We start from the raw sequence: 22,666 nt of genomic DNA, 5'->3' as shown, positions 1-22,666 counted from the left end.
AGGCGCTACGGCCCCTCAGCTTGACTCGCAGGAGTTCAGGTAGAGCCTGACACCTGCAAGACCAGACAGAGGGCTAAACCCAGACTTAGGAGAGGCTCAACACAGTAATCCTGCTATGGAGAGTTTTAAAGCCAGACTGAAAGACCTCCAAGACCTCATCCAGACTCATCTGAGAGTGAACAACCTTCTCCTAAATTTTTGACATAAAAAGGAGCCGGGAGATAGGCCTGAAATTGGCCAACACACAGAAGCGGCACCACTGCATGTTTTAGAGGAGATCACCTGACCTGATGGACTTCAGTCTGTGTGAATGTGGATGGTTAATGAATGATAAATCAGTTTAAAGTGAGAAATTTGACAAATTGAACTGTTAGAGCTCCAAAGAGACACACACAGAGGATAATATATGATATAATATATTGATATAATACTGATAGAAATCCTGATCCTTCCTGTCAGAGGAGTGTGACTTCAGAGACACTCAGTGTTCAAAGGTCAAAGTCCGTCCACATGTCAGCTCTATCTGATCTGGGTCACATGATGTAAACAAACAGCACAGAGGGCTGTGAATGTGTCAGCCTGTCAGGCCAAACTCAGGGCCCAGCCTCATCCTAACCTGCTGTCTGTTAATGATTCAAAGCTTTCACAGGTTCAGTTTCACATCAAACACATTTACAGCCTGAGGCTCACCTGTTCATTTCCAAAGACATCTTCTTATTTTTTATTAAGAAAAAAAACCTAGTCTATTCAACAAAAATATTGGACACACTTTATTTTAAGGTGTTAATAAAGAAAAAGATCCTGGTCTGGATCTAATCTCTGTTAACCCTGGTTAGGGTTAACTCGCACACACTCTAACTGAACTCCAAATGTGATGAACAGTTGTTCCTATCTGTTTACTGTGAGTAGAGCTGCTGTCCACAGGGGGGCGCTGTCAGTGTGCTGCATGAAGAGTCCCTGCAGGTCTTCTGCTCCTGGTGATGTTCATAAAGATCTGACTGATACAGATTGTTTTTCAGTGTCTGTGTATTTTTGCTTCATTTATTTATTTTTCTTTGATTAATAATTTTTTATTATTTATTTATTTTTTGCTTGTTTTTATTTTATTTTTATTTTTACGAAAGGACTTTATTTTCTATATTTCTGTACTTAGTTTGAGATACAACAACATGGTTTTATGTATTATTTTTCTTGTCTTTTTTTATTTATTTTAACTCAGTTGTCAGGAGTTTCCCCAATATATGAGAAGTCTCTGTATTTTTGCTTCATTTCTTTATTTATTTTTGTTATTATCAAATATGCTTTATTTATTTATTTTTTTTACAAAATGACTCTTTCTGTACTTGGTTTGAGATATAACAACACTTTTTTTGTATTTTTTTCTTTTCTTTTTCTTTTTTAAAATTAATTTTCTTTTTTGAATTAATTTTCTTTTTTAAATTATTTTATTTTATTTTTACCCAGTTGTCAGGAGTTTCCCCAATATATGAGTGGTCTCTGTATTTTTGCTCTATTTATTTATTTTTAATTAATTATTTATTTATTTGATATTTATATTTTTTACAAAATGAGTTTTTTTCTTTTTTTTTTCTTTTACTTGATTTGAGATGAAACAACATGTTTTTATGTATTTTTTCTTGTCTTTTCTTTTTCTTTTTTTGTAATCCTTTCTTTTTTTTTTTTTTTTATTATTTTATTCTATTTTTACCCAGTTGTCAGGAGATTCCCCAATATATGAGTGGTCTCTGTGTTTTTGCTTCATGTATTTAGGTTTTAAAAAAAAGTTTTTAAAAAAAATTTTTTCAAATTGACTTTTTTCCTTTTTTTTGTTCTTTACCTGGTTTGAGATACATGTTTTTATGTATTTTTTTTCCTGTCTTTTCTTTTTCTTTTTTATATTTATATATTTTTTAAAATTATTTCTTATTATTTTACCCAGTTGTCAGGAGATTCCCCAATATAGGAGTGGTTCTATGATTAAGGGTATAGTTCAAGTCCATGGGATAAACCTATCATATTTACTAAATATGAATTTCTAGCAGTGACCAGTTCACAGTGGGTCATTTGGCTGATATTTCACCTTTGTTTGATGCAGAAAGTTAACAGGTTCATCATTTATTTAGCAAAAAATGCTAATCATGTGTTGGAATTAGCAGTTTTTGTGATGTCTGATTTCTCAAATGTCAAATTAGCTCTTCAAAGTTAACTCTAGAATACATGTTTGTGTTTATTATTTTCAGTATTATTTGTTCAAAATAACCAAAACATGACAAAGCTGTTTTAAAAACTATTTAAATACTTAATTTAGATAAAATTATTCACATAGTGTGTGTCTGAGAAATCAGCGTCAGCTGTGTTACCCATTGAAAAACCCTTTAATTTAGCAATGGTTTGCTCATAATTCTTTAAATTTTGTCTAAACTGTGAAATAAACGATGAGGGACATTTCTAGGGAGCGTAGTCTGACAGAGAAATGTTGAATGACTGAAATCAGGATGATATGGATTTATGGTGACAAATTAAAAGAAAAAACTTTAGAGCTCTAAATATATGTTTTTTAAATTTAAAAAAATAGGATACAAAGCAAAAAAATAAAGCACATATTTTTGGCACTTTTTTGCACACACACACACATGAGCTCACATTGATCTGATATTTTCTCTGTTGTTTATCTGCTGATTCCTCTGCTCCCTCAGTTTAATCCGTGTTTCCTCTCAGAGTCTCTGAGTGTGTGTGAACATCTGCAGCCTGTCTGAAGTCTCTGTCATGAAGCATTACTTTGATGCAGAATGGGCAGAAATGACGTTTAAACGCACAGGGTCACGTGTCTCAAAGGTGTGATTCTGAGGAGCAGATCACGTGTCAGGGTGTCAGAGTTGCGGGTTTGAATCCCGCAGGATCAAAGCCTCCAGATGTCACGCTAATGTACATTTATGTATTTAGGTTATTTCTGTATTTAGGTTGCTGACTGAGGCTGAGCTGACGGGCAGGTGCTTCGGCCAATCAGAGAGCGGCTTGCTCCCATGCAGGGCTGTGATTGGTCAGTGCAGTGACAGGGGGCGGGACTGAGAGATTACAGCAGCATCCCTCTCTGCAGATCCAGCGGACATCTGGAGCAGCCCTGCCCGGGAATCAAACCTCCGAGCTCCGAGCGCAGACTCCCCGCACAGAGCCCGCCCGGTCCCGCGCTCCGCTCCGGGGGAAACGCAGCCGGGCTCCGGTGCTGATGCTGCGGCTCTCCGGGCTGCATCTCCCCGTCGAGAGGCTGCTGCGCTCCGGGAGACAGACGAACCGTCTCTGCCGGTAAAAACACGGAAATAAGACCGTTACCCGGGAGGGGGTGATGGACTGAAGTGATCCGACATCTGAGAGGGTTTAAAGGCCCGATGGAAGCTGCGACACTTCCGGACCTGGAGCGTCTGGATCCTGGGTCGTGCTGTAGTCTGGATTAGAGACTCAGTCTGTCTGCGGGTTTATCACATCTTCGTCTTTCTGACACACGGACTGATCGAGAGTTTGAGGACGCAGGCGGATCCTCCTCCTCCTCCTCCTCCTCCTCCTCCTCCTCCTGGTCTGGATTAAAGCCCATCAGGATCATGAATCATCCCCCTCCGCTCCTCTAATCTGGGTTTTACCGAGCTGGATTTAAATCTGAGATCTGATCTGGATTACTCTGCTCCTGGTTCTGATCGGGTCAGTAGTGACCCGGTCTGAACCAGTCTCGGTTTTTGCTGTGATCTCAGACTCGGTCCTACTTGTGCTGTCATCATGCCGACGTCCCGGCCCGGTTCGGAGGCGGTGGACTTCTGGGTGGACGGGTCGAGGCGGGACGGGACTGTGGAGGAGTTCTACACCCTGAGCTCCGAGCTGGGCAGGTCTGGACCTCATCCTTAGTTCATGAGTTCACATGAGTTCACATAGATCCTGTAGGAGGGTCCATGTGATTATCTATAATTAGTTGATTAAAAACTGACAGGTGTTGTCCAAATATGGGCGTGACTGGTTTGATTGACAGGTGGGCACCCTGAACCTGTTAGCGAGGGGGCTAACATGCTAACTCAAACTAAGCTAGGTCAGCTTTTCAATATGGCCCCAACCAAGTCTGTAAAACCCAGAGTCATAAACACAGTTTTCACTGTACAATGTGTTAACAGTGTTTGTTCTGTGTGAAGAGTGTGTGTGTGTGTGTGTGTGTGTGTGTGTGTGTGTGTGTGTGTTAGAATGTAAACAGGAAACAAACAGAAGTGTGTATTTACAGTTTGCAGTGTGTTTACAGTGGGGATGGTTACCTCTTAGACTAGAAACGATACGGTACCGATGCCCTGTGCCTGGCAATCGGTACCAATATTCAATGGAACCAATGTTCGGTACTTTTTGTGTTAATGCGGTGAAAGATATCAGTTTGTCTAATAATAAGGTATAAATATTTTTTTCAATTTAACTTAATTATTCTTCAGTATATAACCTTGTAATGCTGTGTTCATGTGCAGCATGGAAAATCGCCCACTCTTCCACTCCCTCACAGTCACAAGGATGTGTTTAGGTACCTAAACATGGTACTTTCTGATTTTACATGAAACGGTACCTGGTACTTTTGACAGAGTTCTGTACCCATCCCTAGTTAACAGTGAGCAGTGTGTATTCACAGTTTGCAGTGTATTCACAGTTTGCAGTGTATTCACAGTTTGCAGTGTATTCACAGTTTGCAGTGTATTCACAGTAAGCAGTGTGTTTACAGTGAGCACTCTGCATACACTGAAAAGTGTCTTTACAGTTTGCACTGTGTTTACAAAGAGAAGTGTTTTTACAGTTTACAGTGTGTTTACAGTTTACAGTGTGTTTACAGTGAGCAGTGTGTTTACGGTGAGCAGTGTGTTTACAGTTTGCAGTGTGTTTACAGTGTGCAGTGTGTTTACAATGAGCGGTGTGTATTTAAAGTGAGCAGTGTGTTTAAAGTGAGCAATGTGTTTACAGTGAGCAGTATGCATTCAGTGAAAAGTGTCTTTACAGTTTGCTGTTTTTTTCCCAGTGAGCCGCGTGTTCACAGTTGACAGTTTGTTTACAGTGAGCAGTGTTTTTACAGTTTACAGTGTGTTTACAGTTTGCAGTATATTTAAAGTGAGCAGTGTGTTTATGGTGCGCAGTGTGTATTTACAGTTTGCAGTGTGTTAACAGTTCTGCAGTGCATGTTACAGTGTGCAATGTGTGTTTACAGTTAGCAGTGTTTGTCTGCAGTGTGCAGGGTGTGTGTGTGTGTGTGTGTTTGTGTGTGTGTGTGTGTGTGTGTAAATGTTTACAGTGTGTATTGTGTGTTGACAGTTTCAGTGTGTTTACAGTGTGTAGTGTTTGTTTACACACATTGTGTGTGTGTTTGTTGTTTGTTGTGTCAGACACACACACAACATTGTGGAAATGGGAAAATGATGTCAGTGTTAAACTTAAGAGACGCGAGCAGGCGGCCACAAGCTCTGTAACCAGGTGCCCTGTTGCCATGGAGATCAGCCAGGACTGTGTGTGGGTGTGTGTGTGTGTGTGTGTGTGTGTGTGTGTGTGTGTGTGTGTGTGTGTGTGTGTGTGTGTGAGCGAGAGAGAGAGAGAGAGAGAGAGATGGGGGTGTGAGTGTGTGGTTGGTTTTCAAATGGATCTGTTTCCTCCATCTGTCCCAGCCAAATAACAGATCCCCCCCGTGCAAACACACACACACACACACACACACACACACACACACACACACACACACACACACACACACACACACACACACACACACACACACACCCTTCCTCTGTTTCAGTCTTTTTTCATCGTCAGGAGGAGAAATTTCAAGTCAACAAATTCTGTCAGAGATCATAAAAACGAATCTTTAAATAGATTATTCGTTGATGGTTGTTGTTTGTTTACCTGCACTCAGGTGTGACAATGTTTGTGTTTGTGTTTGTTTGTTTGTTACAGAGGAGCGACATCTGTCGTGTATCGCTGTGAGGAGAAACAGACTCAGAAACCCTACGCCATCAAAGTGCTGAAGAAAACAGTGAGTGTTCGGCTGTGGTGGAGGAAGTCCATATATGGGCGCAGGAAACATTTAGCTCAGAATTGGAAGAAACTGTTAGCCTAGCTCCAGCAAAAATATTTACGTTAAAAACTTTTTATTTTTGTAAGACAACCTGACCTCAAAGTCTAACTCTAGTTTACAAAATAAATTGTGGCTAACCTGAAGCTCATAGCAGACGCTTAGCTAGTTTCCAGTTTACTCGACAAAGAAGCTAACACCAGCTAATACCACTAATGTCTGAGCTAACCTAAATCTATCTCCAGGTTAATGGAACAGTTGGAAATGTTTTAATAAAGAGGATCTAGCTTAGGAATTAATTGGACCAGGATGCTAACACCTAGCTAACACGTTATTTTAGCTCACACCAAGCTAGCTAAGAACACAAGTCAAGAGCAAGTGAACATAGGAGGAAACTCCAATCACCCGACTCTACGATAACCAAGAATGTAGCTTAGGTTAACTAGACCACTTGGCTATCTCTTTGTAGCTAACTGTAAGCTAACATTAGAAAATAACAGGATCCAGATGCTAACTCTCGGAACAGGAACTAGCAGCTCTTACTGTCATCTACTCTGATTTTGTCTTTGAATCAACGTAACCTAGAAGCTAATTTTAGTGCTAACAGCTTAGAGCTAGCTTAAGCTTTTCTAACCTTTTGCTACATCGTTAGCTAGCTGTCTGAGTTAACGGAGCAGGTTCCTCTTTGAGTCAAGTCACCAGCAAGTTAGCTCATATTTAAACACATTTAAAACTGAATACAAGCCCAGTCTTTGTGCTAAGCTATGCTAACCATGCTCTGGACTGTACCGATCTTGATCAGGTGATCCTGATGGGATTCTTTGACCTTCTGTTTGTTAGTCGTTTAATCTCAGATCCTCTGACTGAAGCTTCGTCTTCTGTTGCAGATCGACAAGAAAATAGTTCGCACAGAGATCGGCGTCCTGCTGCGTCTGTCTCACCCCAACATCGTAAGTCTGTTACGGTCAGATGTTAGCATGCTGCTCTCTCTTCAGCTGCTGCCTGCTGAATCTCTGTTAGCACTGGTGTTAGCTTAAAGCTAAGTGTACAGAAGCAGAGACCTCCTGCAGACGGACTTCAGATCTGGATCTGGGTCTGCAGGAGTCTGCCTCGTACTGAGATGTGTGAAATGTGAAATATCTCTGCAGATCCAGCTGAAGGAGATCTTTGAGACGGACACTGACATCGCTCTGGTGCTGGAGCTGGTGACAGGAGGGGAGCTCTTTGACAGGTACACACACACACATACACACACACACTCTCTGTCACACACACACACTCGCTGTAAAACTGACTTTCCTTTTGGAGAGACGCTCTCCATCGTCTGTCCGGAGTCACTCCTCTCTGCGTCAGACCCCTCGGTACCCGTCATCGTGTCTCAGTCAGTCCTGACGTTGGTCTGAGTCTCAGCCTGGATCAGATCTGCTGAGAAACACAAACACAAAGTGGATCTGTTTAAATATTAAAGAATAAACAGATCAATAAATAAAACTGCAGCAGTACGTGCAGAGTGAGCCTCCATGGAGTGTTTTCAGTCGTGTTTCTGCTGCTCAGACTCCCTACACCTCTGCAGGAAGATCTGGATCCCTTCAGGAACTGTTCCAGGCTCTGATAGGGGTCCAGGTTTATCTGTTAGCTCTCGGTGTGAGGCTCTGACAGCTGACACTTTCACTGTTTCACCGAGGCTTTGAACCATGCCGTGAACACGGTCGTCTCTGCTCAGCGTTCCTACAGCTCAAGCCAAGTAAAATTTAAGACTATTTAAGACTTTTTTGAGGCCGTTTGAAATCAAATTTAAGACCAAGTCGACAACGAACCACAATTGAAACAAACAAAAAAACAAAATAAAAACACCACATGATTTACCTGGGTGAGAGGCCATTTTAACCCAATGTTTATTTTAAATAAAACATCACTTTTTGTCTTCTTTTTAACCCCATTTTTACTGCTTTATGTCTATTTTGCTCCCATTCATCATTTTTTGGCCACTGTCAGAAACATTTTTGTAATTTTTACATGTTTTTTAAAATTTAATATCAAATTTAATTCCCAATTTTGCTGCCAAAAACTATTTTCCTAAGCTACTTTTGGATTTTTTTGCAAATTTTTCCCTTTTTTTTTTTTTTTGCAATTTCATACCATTTTTGCCCAGTTTTTGCAATTTTTATCCCTTTTTTGACCTTCATTCATACACTTTGTCCCACTTTTGGACCATTTTTATCTTTTTAAGCCCATTTTTATACCTTTATTCCTATTTTGCCTCCATTGTTTTTTTTTGGCCACTGTCAGAAACATTTTTGGAATTTTTACATGTTTTTTAAAATTTAATATCAAATTTAATTCCCAATTTTGCTGCCAAAAACTATTTTCCTAAGCTACTTATGGATTTTTTTGCAGATTTTTCCCCCTTTTTTTTTGCACTTTCATACCATTTTTGCCCAGTTTTTACAATTTCATCCCTTTTTGACCTTCATTCATACACTTTGTCCCACTTTTGGACCATTTTTATCTTTTGAAACCCCTTTTGATACTTTTATTCCTATTTTGCCCCCATTATTTTTTTTTTGACCACTGTAAAAAAAAAATTGAATTTTTACGTGTTTTCTGACATTTAATTTCAAATTTAATTTCTAAGTTTGCTGCCATAACCAATTTTCCTAAGCCACTTTTGGATTTTTATTTTTATTTTTTTGCCATTTTTTCACTTTTTTTTTCCCTCTCCAGGCACTGTAGTTAAAACCAAGACATGTGTCTGCTCTGAAAGATCCTGGTGCAGCCACATCACTGATTTGTTAGTTCTGCTTTTGTGATTGCATGATGTTGGCATGACGATAAATCAGTGAATTCTTTTTGAAAAATGTATACATTTTGCTAAAAAATTTTTTAGTTCAATCTAACATAAATCTTATTAATGTGGTTAAATTTTTAAGACTTTTGAAAATTGGATTAAGACATTTTAATGCCAATTAAGGCCTTATTTTTAGAATTATGAATTCAATGCCTTTTAAGACTTTTCAAGGATCCGCAGGAACCCTGCTGCTGTAAAGATCGGCTTATGAATGCTGTCTGCTGTTTCTTCAAACAGCCTCTAGTGGACACTTTAGGAACTGCAGCTTTTAGCACATTAGCTTCAAATGACTCTCATATTGCTAAATCTAGATTCCAGTACCACATGTTTATGAAAACAACTTTCACTGACAAACAGGAAGTAGCAGCTGGAGGTAAAGTAACTGAAATCCAAACCTCCTTGTTGATTAATTTTCTCTTCTTTGAGGCTGTAAGAAATGAATAAAAGTAGAAATATCTAAAGTCCATTCTCTGATCTGCTCCTGACTGACTTACGTTTGTGTCCAGGATCGTGGAGCGTGGTTACTACAGCGAGAGAGACGCCGCTCACGTCATCAAGCAGATCCTGGAGGCCGTGGCGGTAAGGCAGTCTTCAGCGTCAAACATGTTTCTGTCGTAGAGCTGGTCCAGATCAGGCTGATTTATGTCACAGAGTTCATTTTAAATAAAGTTTACTTTGAATCAGTTATCAGGGGATAAACGAGAAAGTTACATTCATCTTAAAGATTCCATTTTTTTAAGCATTTGACTTTTCCCGCCGGAATTCTGAGGTCAAAGGTCAGCGGAACTCTGCCCTTAAACTCAGAGTTCCGCTGACCTTTGACCTCAGGATCAAAGGCAGAATTCAGAGAAAAGAGGCGGAGCTTACAGAACATATCAGCATCATTCAGCTCTGTGGACGTGTGGGTTTGTTGCAGACCTCGTTGTTGGTCTCAGATGGGACTTTAACTTACGGCGGCTTGTTGCAGATGTTGCCACTAGTTGCTGTTGCTGGTTGCAGTTGCTGCTGTTGCTGGTTTCAGGTGTTTCTGCTGCACATGACGGCAACATGTAGCAGCTGCAGGCGTCTTATGCAACAGAAGCTTCCATCCTGCTGCTGCACGGATTAAAACCAGAGGATTAATACTCACACACACACACACACACACACAAACACACACACACAAGTACACACAGTCAACAGCTGACCTACATCCAGCATGCCGAGAAACATACGCCCATGTGTATTAGAGTGTGTATATGTGTGTGTTTTAGGAAACAGTTCAGTTGTATTTGCTGTTTTCGATGTGTGTGTTCCGTGTTAATCTTCAGCGCGGAAACATCCTGCGGTCCCTGAACACATCCACATCTTTGTTTTCTGACATGTTTCTCAACCTGTGGGTCACGGCCCCGTGCAAAGGCACACAGAGGTGAACACATGAACTAACAGGAGGACAAAAACAGGCTGAGGTGTTAACGTGTCTCTGAGGAAGGAGGGGCATGAACAGGTACGAGGGTCAGGAGTGAGGTGGGCCTGTCAGGTGTGGGTGAGACTGAGAGCAGAAACGCCGTGTGTTCGTTGTTTCGGGGTGGGAAGTGACGAACCGAGTGTTTTGATTGGTTCACAGACAGATTCAGGGATTTCTCCCACAGATGAAGACGTGGAGGTTTGAGAATCTGCACATGCTCAGTCTGGTGCTTTAGACACATGGTATCTTTCTACGAGAGCAGGAAGTGATTGTTCAGAGAGCAGCAGGGCATGCTGGGAGCTGGAGGAAGAGTCCATCTGTCAGTGTGGCCCTCCTGTCCCCTCCACCTGCAGACTCAGATACACTCAGTATGTCGCTGTAATAAACTCTGCTGTCTGTAGAGGGCGCTGAGGGGGCCTCACACTGCTTGTGTTTTTGTGTTTCAGTACCTTCATGAGAACGGCGTCGTGCACCGTGACCTGAAACCGGAGAACCTGCTGTACGCCGACCTGTCACTGGACGCGCCGCTCAAGATAGGTAACAACAACGCCACCTTGTGTTCACTGATACCAAACTCTTCATGTAGGTCGATCAGGAGGAGGAGATAGGTTGGATTAAACTCCAAACAAACTCAGGCTGAGCATGCTAACCATGCTAACAGCTAGCCGTGCCATCATATGAGCCCAAAGATCCCACAGGATGAGGAGAAACCCTCATCATCCAAACATTCACTCTGCTGATGAGTCACAGAGCCCTCCACATGGCCCCTAACGACCTCCAACACCAGACATGGAGGCGGATTAGTCTCCACGGTAACTTCCTGTCCTGGAGTTTCATCAAGTTATCACCACAACACGACCAAACAGTCAGCTCCAGGGTCAGACTCACCGACTCTCAGCTCCCTGCAGCCTGAAACAGACACCAGAGAGGGAGGTGTTACCCCCTGCAGTTCCCTGAGTGTCCACTAGGCGCTGTGTGCAGAAACAGCAGAAAGCACAAACACAGCCAGTCAAAAAGCCGATCTTTACAGCAGAAACAAACGTGTTTACAGCCCGGTCCAGAACAGGGTTTCAGTCCGAACGGATCATTTCTTCATCCCCTCACACTGAACAAAGACCTGTGAGACCAGCTCAGTCCCCAGTCCTCTACCTGCTCCTCCTCCAGTCCAAACAGTCCAAACAGTCTAAATCTGTCACACTGAGACTCTGAACATGGCCTGAAAGCATCCTCCTCCTCCTCCTCCTCCTCCTCCTGGTCGGAGCCTCTCGCTGAGTCTGGATGTGGAACAGAGTCAGGCTGAGTGTTTGAGATGATACGGCCCGGTGTGTGTGTGTGTGAGTGTGTGTGGGTGTGTGTGTGGGCCTCCAGATGGCCGCTGGGCCTCCGGCTCACAGTCACAGATGGAGGAAGCTCTCTTTCAGCCTCCTCACCGCCAACGCCCTCCTTTGGTTCAGAGACCCGTTCTTCTCCACCTCCACTGTTACACCCCCCCACTGACTGTAAATAGACGCTTTAAACTGCACACACACTCCAGAAACCACACACACTCCAGAAAACACACACACTCCAGGAAACACACACACTCCAGGAAACACACACACTGCAGAGAGCACACGTTCCAGAGAAAACACAACATGCTAACTTGTCCCCTCTGGTTTAGCTGACTTTGGACTCTCCAAGATCATCGATGACCAGGTGACCATGAAGACGGTCTGCGGCACGCCGGGGTACTGCGGTGAGTCCGTCAGCTCTGTTAAACTGCTGTAGTGTCACCAGCAGCTCCACAGGGGGCGTGGGAGCACTGAGGGAGGTGTAAGCAGGAGTAAAGAGGAGCGACAGCAGCAGACAGAGTGGAGGGAGATCCTGTATGACGTGCTCTCTGATCATAAGCACCAGGAACTTTTTCTCAAGGAACTAAATAAAGATAAAGATAAAATAAACTTTATTCATCCCTGAAGGGAAATGGAAAAAATGGTTCCTGTGTTTCCACTGAGGCCTGAAGGCCTGAAAAGATTTCAGAACGCAGTCCACCTCCAGACCAGCAGGTGGCAGAAGGAAAAGACAAAGGTCATACAACAAAGATTGAATGAGTACAGCTGATGTTGTAGAGTTGTTTAAGCGTTTTTGGTTGAAGTTGTTCAAGTTTTTTTGTTGGAGTTGTTCAAGATTTTTTTGAGTTGTTGAAGTTGTTATTCAAGTATTTGTTGTTGGAGTTGTTTTCCAAGTATTTGTTGTTGAAGTTGGTATTCAAGTATCTGTTGTTGGAGTTGTTTTTTAATATTTGTTGTTGGGGTAGTTTGTATATTTTCTGTTGGAGTTGTTGTTTAGAGTATTTGTTGTTGGAGTTGTTTGATTATTTTCTGGAAAAGTTGTTGGAGTTGTTCAGTTTTTTTGTTGGAATTGTTTGAGTGTTTTCTGATGGAATTGTTATTCAAGTATTTGTTGTTGGAGTTGTTCAAGTTTTTTTTGTTGGAGTTGTTATTCAAATATTTGTTGTTGGGGTAGTTGTTTGTGTATTTTCTGTTGGAGTTGTTGTTTAGAGTATTTGTTGTTGGAGTTGTTTGAGTATGTTCTGGTGAAGTTGTTGGAGTTGTTCAATTTTTTTTGTTGGAATTGTTGTTTGTGTATTTTCTGATGGAATTGTTGTTGGAGTTGTTATTCAAGTATTTTTTTTGGAGTTGTGGAGTCGTTCAAGTTTTTGTTGTTGTTGGGGTTGTTGTAAGAGAATATTTTGTTGGAGTTGTTTGTCAAGCATTTGTTTTTGGAGCTGTTGTTGGAGTATTTTTTGGATGGAGTTGTTGTTGGAGTCGGAGTTGTTCCATGACACAGTTGTGAATATTTGTGAAGTTGATGGGGGATTTTGTTGTTATTGTTGCTGATGTTGTTGTCCACTTGTTTTTATTTGTGATGTTGTTCGTAGTTGATTTTTTTGTTCTTGTTTTAGTTGCAGTTGTTTTTGTTGTTATTCTTGTTTTTGTTTTTGTTTGTTGCAGTTGTTTCTGTTTTAGTTGATGTTGTTCCAGTTTTTGTTGTTGGTTGTTGTTTTGAAGCAAACCAACGGTGGTAAACAGGTTAGCTGTAGACTGTAAGCTGCAGTACACAGCTGAGCAGTGGGTGGCGCTGTAGCTGTATAACTGTAGATGATGCGTTCACTGACCTGTGCTGCCCTGGGATCTGGTAGTGGGCAGCGATGCGTTCACAGCAGCTGCTGCTCTGTGGGATTTTGCAGCGCTCTCAGTCAGAGCTTCTGTCGGCCATCTGGAGGCTAACATGCTAACACGCTAACCTGCTCCTCTTCCTGCAGCTCCTGAGATCCTGAGGGGGAACGCCTACGGCCCCGAGGTGGACATGTGGTCGGTGGGCGTCATCCTCTACATCCTGTGAGTCCATTAGCACCTGCCTACCAGTCTACACACACACACACACACACACACACACACACACACACACACACACACACACACACACACACACACACTCTCAGTGACTCACTCCTGTCAGTCAGATTTCTTTGCTTCGCGTTTTTTCACCGTCCGTCTCCGACCAGGCGTTTTGAGTGATGACATCATGTGAACCTGTGCTTCCTGTTTATCTGTATGTGTCAGTCGTGCTGACGGCGTCTCTAAATGTCTGACTGTGACCATGAACCTCTGTTTGTGGTCTCATATACCTCTGCTGGTCTTTCCTCTGGGGGGTCCAGGCTGTGTGGTTTTGAGCCCTTCTTCGACCCCAGGGGGGATCAGTACATGTACAGCCGCATCCTCAACTGCGATTATGAGTTCGTGTCTCCGTGGTGGGACGAGGTCTCCCTCAACGCCAAGGACCTGGTGAGTCCCTCTGCTCCTCCTCTTGTTGTCAGTCAGTCCTGATGTGTTCTGATCCTGATCCTGGACCCGTCTGTCTCCCTGCAGGTCAGTAAGCTGATCGTCCTCGACCCTCACAAGCGCCTCAGCGTGAGGGAGGCTCTGCAGCACCCCTGGGTCCTGGGCAAGGCCGCTCGCTTCTCTCACATGGACACCACCCAGAGGAAGCTGCAGGAGTTCAACGCTCGACGCAAACTCAAGGTGAAGACGCAGCGTTAGTTTAGAGATCTTTTCCCACCAGGTGGTCCGGTTTGGATCAGCCCAGGTTGGCACGGGTTGGATCAGTAAAGCCTGATCCTGTTTGTGTTTCCACAGCCGACATCTTTCTCAGTAGGGGGCATGTAAGCTGGATGCTAATAGCCACATCAGCTATGTAAAAGCTTGATGGGACAGCAGGTCTACACAGGGTACCCCGCTAATAGATCCCCAACAGAAAGGTCCCAAAAAGTGGGACAGTACGGGTTGGTAATCTGGGGACCTGTCCAGGTTTTAGTCTAGCATTTGGTTAAAGTCTTCTCTCCTCCTCCAGTCTCTGCTCTACACGGCCTTTCTGCTGCAGCTCCATCAGTGAGGTTCTAGAATGTTCATCATCAAGCACAGAGAACTTTCTGTCTTTGTGATGTCACTACATTCCGGAACTCTCTGATCTCCCTGAGTGTTTTTAAATCAAACTACAGACCCTTAGCTTTTTAACCAGCTCTGACTGCTTCATTATAATCACTATTTACATTTTTTTACCTTTTTAAAGTTTATTCTATGCAAATGTATAAATATGACCTTCTTACTTCCAAAAGGTGTGTGTGAGGTGTGTTTGAGGTGTGTGTAAAGTGTGTGTAAGCTAGTGTTTACTGTATCCACAGGCTGCCATGAAGGCTGTCGTGGCCACCAGTCGGATGCACGAAGGCTCGCGGCGTCGCACAGACAGCTGTGAGATGCCAGGCTCGGGGACTTCCAGGCAGAGCAGCATGCAGCAGGATCCGCCTCCCGAGTCATCAAGCCCCGCCCCTTCAGACAAAGAGTCCCCTCCACTGGATGAGCAAACGCTCCAGGAAGGAGGGTCAAAGTCAGCTGACACCAACGCCCAGAGCCCGTCCCCTCCTCGCAGCCCAAAACCACCCACCTCTGACGTCGTGCCCACAGGCCCCGCCCCCATCAGACCACCTCTGAGAGCTGATGGGCTTCGACAGGCATCTGTCATCCCCAAAACCATCCCGGTCCAGCCCCGACTGCCCCAGAAGAGCTGCTCTGTGGTCGAGCCCACTTCCAGAGTGGAAGCCACGCCCACACTGGCCACGCCTCCAAGTCCAAACAGCCTCCTTAATGGCTTCACCCCAGGGGTGGGTCCACCCAGTAAGACCACCCACTGCCAGTGATCAGCTGACAAACAGATCTGCACACAGACCCCCCCCATCCTCCATTGGCTCCTTAACCCCGCCCCCATCACTAACGGGACCAAAAACCACCAACCAGAACTCATCACATCCTGAGCTGACGTGAATCTCTACAGCCACTTCCTACTCTGTTCATGCTGGCACGGCAACATGCTAACATGCTAATAGCTAAATGCTAACTGAGATCATGTCAGGTTTCTGGGAGAGTTGAACTTCTGGTTTCAATCTGAAGTCTGGGGATGGTTCAGGATGTAAAAATTACTGCATGTTGCCCTAAACCTGAAGCTACAAGTACTTCCTGTTCTTGTTGCTATGGTAACAAAACAACCAAAAGTTTTTTTTAAAGGAGCCAACACTGACAGGAAGTCAGATTTAGATTTTCTTTAACATCAAAACGTGCACTAGTTTACATATGAATGAAGAGAGCAGCTTGTTAATCCACTGCTACAGCCCCCCCCAGTGGCGGGAGGCTGCGCTACAGATTCAACATAACAAAAGACATACATGAATAAAAAGATCAAAACCAGTTAACAAATGAGTAACTCTGGTCCGAATAGAGATGACGTTTGATTATTTAGTTAGTGAAACGCGTGTGAATCACAGCGTGACACGTTAACGCCTCCTTTAAGGTTAATTATGATCATTTGAACCCAGACAGATCAGACTGTAAGCATGTTTACGTCACATAAGTCTTGATTTTTGGAGGTTAGTCCTGGTTTTATGACCCGATCTGAAGCTTAGTTCAGTTTCTTACTTTCACGTCTCTTCTCAGAAAAAGTTTCCTGAGTTTGTGGAAAAGTTTACAGCTGCTCTCGCTCCACGTGTCCGTTCAGACTGAACCTGTTTCTCAGACGGGTGCCAGCGGCTCTCTGAGACCTGTACAGATCATGATGTGATCCCTCTCTGCAGTTCTTCCTCGGTGAGCTTCAGCTGGGACGCTGTGGGCGGAGCTGATTGATTGTATTTTATTAAACTTCCTCAAACATGGCGCATGTCTGCATGGACACTCTGAGGCGACGGACGATGACGAAGAGGAGCGGCTCCGTCCCGCTCCGACTCTTCTTCCTCTTCTTCTGCATCCCTTTTCTTTCAGCGCATGTGTTCATGTCTTCAGGCGCTGGTTGGCGTGGTGACCTCAGAGGAGGACGGGGACGTTTGGACTAACAGAGACCGTGTGCTTTGGGTTTTTTATCCTTTCTACTCTTTTCTGTGGACTGACTCCCTGAAGCAGCTCTTTGAGTAGACCTGTGCTCGTGTTCAGCTCAGTGACGTGTCGTGTTTGTGAGCTTCTAGTAAACGTTGTGTTGTTTACACTCTATCAGCAGTGATGATGATGATGATGATGATGATCTCCTGTTTGCACTGTACATAGTTTGGTTTGAGACACTTTATTCACATCTTTACTCCACCAGAGACACGCCCGGTGTTCAGACCCCCCAAAAAACCTCAGATTGGACTTTAAACAGAATCTTTGATCTGATCTGAAACCACACGCTCTACCTCTCTCTGTACAGGGGCTTCCAACTCCACCAACAGGCAGACGTCTCTGGAAGATAGATATGAAGTTATTAAAAAAGTGTGATCCTACGGTGGCTGGGAGGGGCCAAACAGGACTGCAGGTTGAGAAGCACAATGGATCAACCTCTGCTGTTGTTTTTGGTCTGTCTCAGCCACCGTACAAAAATATCCTGACCCTGAAGAGGAACCAAACTCTACATAAAAATACAGAAACTGTGTAATATGGGCAGTTTCAGGGAAGAGTATCCACCAATGGGATGTCGGTGTTCTGAGATCAAAGGACCTAATTCTGTCTGTGATCTTTAAATTCTACCTTAAATCTTTGAATTCCACTAATGATCGGTGAACACTCTTTGATCTTTAAATTCCACTTTTGATCTTTGAATTCCACCTTTGATCTTTAAATTCCACCTTTGATCTTTGAATCCTACCTTTGATCTATGAATTCCACCTTTGATCTTTAAATTCCACCTTTGATCTTTGAATTTCACCTTTGATCTTTAAATTCCACCTTTGATCTTTGAATTCTACCTTTGATCTTTAAATTCCACTTTTGATCTTTGAATTCCACCTTTGATCTTTAAATTCCACCTTTGATCTTTGAATTCTACCTTTGATCTTTAAATTCTGCTTTAGGACTTTGAATTCCACCTTTGATCTTTAAATTCCACCTTTGATCTTTAAATTCCACTTTTGATCTTTGAATTCTTCCTTTGATCTTTGAAATCTGCTTTTGATCTTTGAATTCTACCTTTGATCTTTGTATTCCACTTTTGATCTTTAAACTCAGCCTCTGATCATTGAATTCTCCTTGATCTTTAAATTTCAGCTTTGATCTTTAAATTCCACCTTTGATCTTTAAATTCCACCTTTGACCTTTAAATTCCACTTTTGATCTTTGAAATCTACCTTTGATCTTTGAAATCTACCTTTGATCTTTGAATTCTACCTTTGATCTCTGAATTCCTCCTTTGATCTTTAAACTCAGCCTCTGATCATTGAATTCCACCTTTAATCTTTAGATTTCACCTTTGATCTTTGAATTCAGATTTCTGTAAAGTATTTAACTCCTGAGATCAAGGAAATCTGCGATGAAGGACAGATTTGTCCCCTTAATCTCAGATTTCTGGAGCTGAGTTTGGTTCCTCTTTGACTAATCTTCTACAACAGACTGGTCCTCTGTTCCCCTGATCTGAGATCTACTCCTGGGCGCAGCACCTTTACCTGTGCACAGGTGTTTCCACCTCTTGCCAAATCAAACACTGGATGACTCTTTGTCCTGGTAAAAGCATGAACTCTGTATATTTGATTTACATCTATACTCTTCTATGAACACATGAATATTTTGCTTCTATTTATCCGGACCAGAGGGGGGCGTCGGGGTTAGCGTTGGGGTAGTGTGAGGTGGGCGGGGCTAAACCGTAAATGGTGTTTGTTTTGTGTTTGCTGAGTGAACTTGTACCTTTTATATTTTGGAGGACGGCGTTTAAAGTGACAGGGGGCGCTGTCACAGGTGTATCTCTGCATGTATTATTTACTTTCTGTTGACCTCATATCAGATTAAAGAGTCCGGATCCTGGTCTGGGTTCAGTCTGACCCTCTTCAGATGTACAGTCAGAGATAGTAAACACAGCATCACTTGCAGATTCTTCTTCTTCTTCTTTGTGACGAGCTCAGCTGATGAAATCACCTAAAGATAACGAACGCTGTACATCTGTTAAAGCTTTATAATTAACGAGTCACACGGACTGCTTTAATGACATGTTGGAGATTATTCTGTTTCTTTAATTTATTAACCAGACGTCAAATTTATGAATAATATAACCACTAAGAATGATTCAAAGAGAGTAACTTTAATAAATCTGACTTTTATTGACCGTCCATGAGCGCTGTGGCGTCTGATTCTTTGACTTTGAGCAGAAATTGTTCAGTTAGTGTAAATATTATGAAAAGTGTTGAAGGTGACTGGTCCGTAAACATGTTTCTGTCTGAATGGGTGTGTATGTGGTTTCCTGCTGTTTCTGCACACAGCCTCTAGTGGACACTCCAGGAACTGCAGCCTTTTAGCCTTTAGCTCGTGCTCTATCTCTCTCCTGTTCCTGTCTCACAGCCAGTTTAATCACCTGGATGACATCATAGAAATACAAACTACCACCTGTAAAAGTCAGGGTGGAGTCAGGGTGTGTTCTGTGACCTGGAGGTTTTAATGTTTAACGAGTTTCAGACTCATTAAGGAAAAAGTGAGTCGATGAGTTTCATGTGTCTGTCCACAAACCACTCGTCCACAGAGTCTCCATCAGCCCTCTGAGCAGAGCCTCTGTTTGAAAACCCGTCCCTCCTGGATCGTCCCGCACCAGTACGCGGATCCGGGCCTCCACTCTGCCGCTGACACCTCCCACACTGAGGTGGCACTGTAGACTCCGCCCTCCTCTGACATCAGCCAGGATACCTGTGCGTTTGGTGATGTCACTACCGAGCCATCAACCCACCACAGGACGCCCTGCTGACGGGAGCGTAACCCGTTAAGGATGCAGACCAGCAGGCGAGGAGATCCTGGATCCTGAGCCAGCGGCATGGAGGAGAGGATGCGAACAGACGGAGGAGGAGCTGAGAAACCAGAAACACAGACGGGACTGTGAGGCTGCACGTTCAGACAAAGACAGGAACTACAGACTGAGACAGGAACTACAGACTCAAGACAGGAACTACAGACTCAAGACAGGAACTACAGACTCAAGACAGGAACTACAGACTGAGACAGGAACTTAAGACTTACCTGCTGTCAGGCAGCTCAGAGGAAGAAGATCCTCTTCATCATACTCAGCATCTTCATCACCTTCATCCACCAGCAGCTGAGTCCCTGGACTGAAGACCATCAGGAAGGAGACGGGCTGCCGTCTGGGCAGAGATTTAACACCCCAACATCTACAACAGGAACACACACACACACACACACACACACACACACACACACACACACACACACACACACACACACACACACACACGTCTGTTGAAGACTTTAAAAATAACATAAAACCTCAACTAAAACTAGTACTGGGCGAGTTATTTAGTTAGCATTATTTTCGCGTTAGCCCGTCAATCTATTAACGCTGTTGAATATTTTATTGCACATTAGTGCATGTTGCTCACATGCTTTTGTTTTGTAAATGTCTGTTGCTGACTGCGGTGGAACCGGAAGTGAAATTGGCGGAAAAACACGATGAGTAACCAAAACAAGCATGGAGAAGAGGGGCAACGCCACGGAACTTAAAGGCGCTCGCCGCTTAGTGTATCAGTCCGCGTGCAGCGTGCCAGATATAAACAAATGCAGGTAGTCTGCCAGGACGAAGAGACACGATGAGAACTAGAGCCTTATTTAGCGGTGTTTTTGTGTGAAAGTAACGCGCTGAAAATTCTCTGAATAAGGCGTGAATGCAGACCCATATCAGATTTTTTCCATGGGAGTCTGTTTATTTGTGTTTTTGGTCAAGTAAAATATGTCCCCGTCTGAGTGCAGAGGAAACCAGCAGAGGAGCAGGGAGGGGGTGTTTGGTGTGAGCGCTCTGGGCTTCTGCTGCACAAAAACACTGCTGTAGGGGTAATTTCTGCCCTAAACCTTGTGATAGGACCCAACTTGTTCCATCCCAGAGTATCACTTTCATGCCCTGACAGTGGAAATAAGCTTTAATTTTGTATTTACATTTTGTAAATTTGATTTGCACTAAATATGTGATTTAACTATTACTGTATAACAAGTACTGATTTAGTGTTTGCATGACAGATGTTATGGCACTTTCACAATGCGATTAAATATGATTAATCAGGGAAATCATGCGATTAATTACAATTAAAAGTTTTAATCATTGCCCAGCCCTAATTAAAACCTTAAACATTAATAAAACTTTAAAAAAATGATAATGTTATAAAAATGGTAATAATGATTTAAGTATAATAATAAAATAAAAATAAAAAATATGAAAAAAAATAATATAATATAATATAATATAATACAATATAATAATAGTATATTAATGACGTTAAAATGGGATGCAATAACAAATAATAATACCATGAAATAAATATGTGAATGAAATGATGGCATTATATTGTTTTGTCATGATATAGTAATGATTTTAATCATGGTTAAATAAAGTATAAATAATAATAATAGCAGATTTATAATACATTAATGATATAACAGTGACATAACAAAGACAAAATAATGTTATAATAATTTCATAATAATACCTTAATATATGATAATGATATATAAATGATAATATTACAGTTTAATAATTTATATGATATGCTAAAATTATATAATTATGGAATAATACAATATAAAAATGATAAAATGACTATACTATAATGATATAATAAAATTTAAATAACAGTATAATATTATATTATGTTATAAGAATGGTATAACCCCAATGCTATAATGGTATTATAATAAATAATAATAATATAGTGGTATATTTATGAAATTGTAATTACACCTTAGTCATAAAATAATTGGGTCATAATGATATGACAATGAAAAAACAATAAAACACTAAAAACACATGTAATTATTGAATAATTATGATATAATAATCAGGTTAGAGTTACATAAATGATCTATGATGGGTGAAGACTGACCTCAGGAGGAAAAGGAGGGTCAGCAGAGTTTTCATCTCAGAGTTTGGCAGAGGAGTCCAGCCGACAGGTGGACTCACCTGAGATCACCTGAGATCCCCTGAGATCACTGAGCACCTGAGGAGGAGATTTTCTGTAAATTAATGAAGCATATTCATAAAAAAGTCTTTAAATGAAAATGGTTTTAACTCAAAGTTCTTCAATCATAGAGGCAAACGCATGTGGCGTTACATCAGGTGAGTCTGAGAACCTCAGTGAAACATCAACACCTGATTCTGATCCTCACCTGTTATCTGTCAGACATTCAGGTATACACGTCCTCTACACGCTCCTAAAGATGATTATTGACAAAGTACAAACTGTAAAACCAGACTCTGATGAGAGACCAGGTGATGGTTTCACAGACAAAACTCATCAGTCACAGTTTGTATCAGACCTGAAGTCCTCCTCTGGTTTGTTTCTTCCTGAATAAAGACCTCGCTGCGCGGCTCAAAACGCTCTTACCTCAGGCTGAGGGGTCCATGCAGGCACAGAGGATCCTGCAGGTCTTGGTCTTGGTGTGCTTCTGCTCCTGCAGGTCTTGGTCTTTCTGGGAAACACAAACATAAAAACTGATGGAGCAGAACAGCCCCAGTCTCTGGAGGAGACAAACTGCTCCAGGATCACACCAACGGTTGGTGCAGACGGTTGGTGCAGACGGTTGGTGCAGACGGTTGGTGCAGACGGTTGGTGAGGGACAGAAAAACAGGAAACTTTGCTTGTTGTGCCGTTGGTTGGACTGTTGGTGCTCAAACCGTCAGATATCACACAAACACTGAGCAAACACACTCAGCTCTGCACACAGGAAACACAGGAAACACAGGAGCATGGAGATGCTAATTGTTTTTC

At 42.5% G+C, this 22,666-nt stretch overlaps 1 protein-coding gene across 1 annotated transcript; it reads left to right on the top strand.

Moving 5' to 3' along the window:
* The first annotated feature begins 3,082 nt into the window (after positions 1–3,082).
* Positions 3,083–17,146, top strand: LOC141788617 (calcium/calmodulin-dependent protein kinase type IV). Its single transcript, XM_074667531.1, has 11 exons — positions 3,083–3,875; positions 5,953–6,031; positions 6,958–7,020; positions 7,219–7,301; positions 9,425–9,497; positions 10,812–10,902; positions 12,026–12,100; positions 13,670–13,745; positions 14,066–14,192; positions 14,277–14,429; positions 15,089–17,146. The coding sequence occupies exons 1-11, from the start codon at positions 3,769–3,771 to the stop codon at positions 15,599–15,601; spliced, it is 1,440 nt and encodes a 479-aa protein (XP_074523632.1). The 5' UTR covers positions 3,083–3,768; the 3' UTR covers positions 15,602–17,146.
* The last annotated feature ends 5,520 nt before the right edge of the window (positions 17,147–22,666 follow it).

The sequence above is a fragment of the Halichoeres trimaculatus genome, unplaced genomic scaffold (assembly GCF_033239565.1).
Source record: "Halichoeres trimaculatus isolate MK-OKI-2021-1 unplaced genomic scaffold, fHalTri1.1 fHalTri1_scaffold_4, whole genome shotgun sequence".
NCBI classification, from domain to species: Eukaryota; Metazoa; Chordata; class Actinopteri; order Labriformes; family Labridae; genus Halichoeres; species Halichoeres trimaculatus.
This window is presented reverse-complemented; position numbering and strand designations above follow the sequence as displayed.

Coding starts and splice junctions, on each gene's coding strand:
- LOC141788617 (XM_074667531.1), top strand. CDS start 3,769: ATGCCGACGTCCCGGCCCGGTTCGGAGGCGGTGGACTTCTGGGTGGAC. Junction 6,032..6,957: donor TCAAAGTGCTGAAGAAAACA/GTGAGTGTTCGG, acceptor CTTCTGTTGCAG/ATCGACAAGAAAATAGTTCG. Junction 12,101..13,669: donor CGGCACGCCGGGGTACTGCG/GTGAGTCCGTCA, acceptor CTCTTCCTGCAG/CTCCTGAGATCCTGAGGGGG.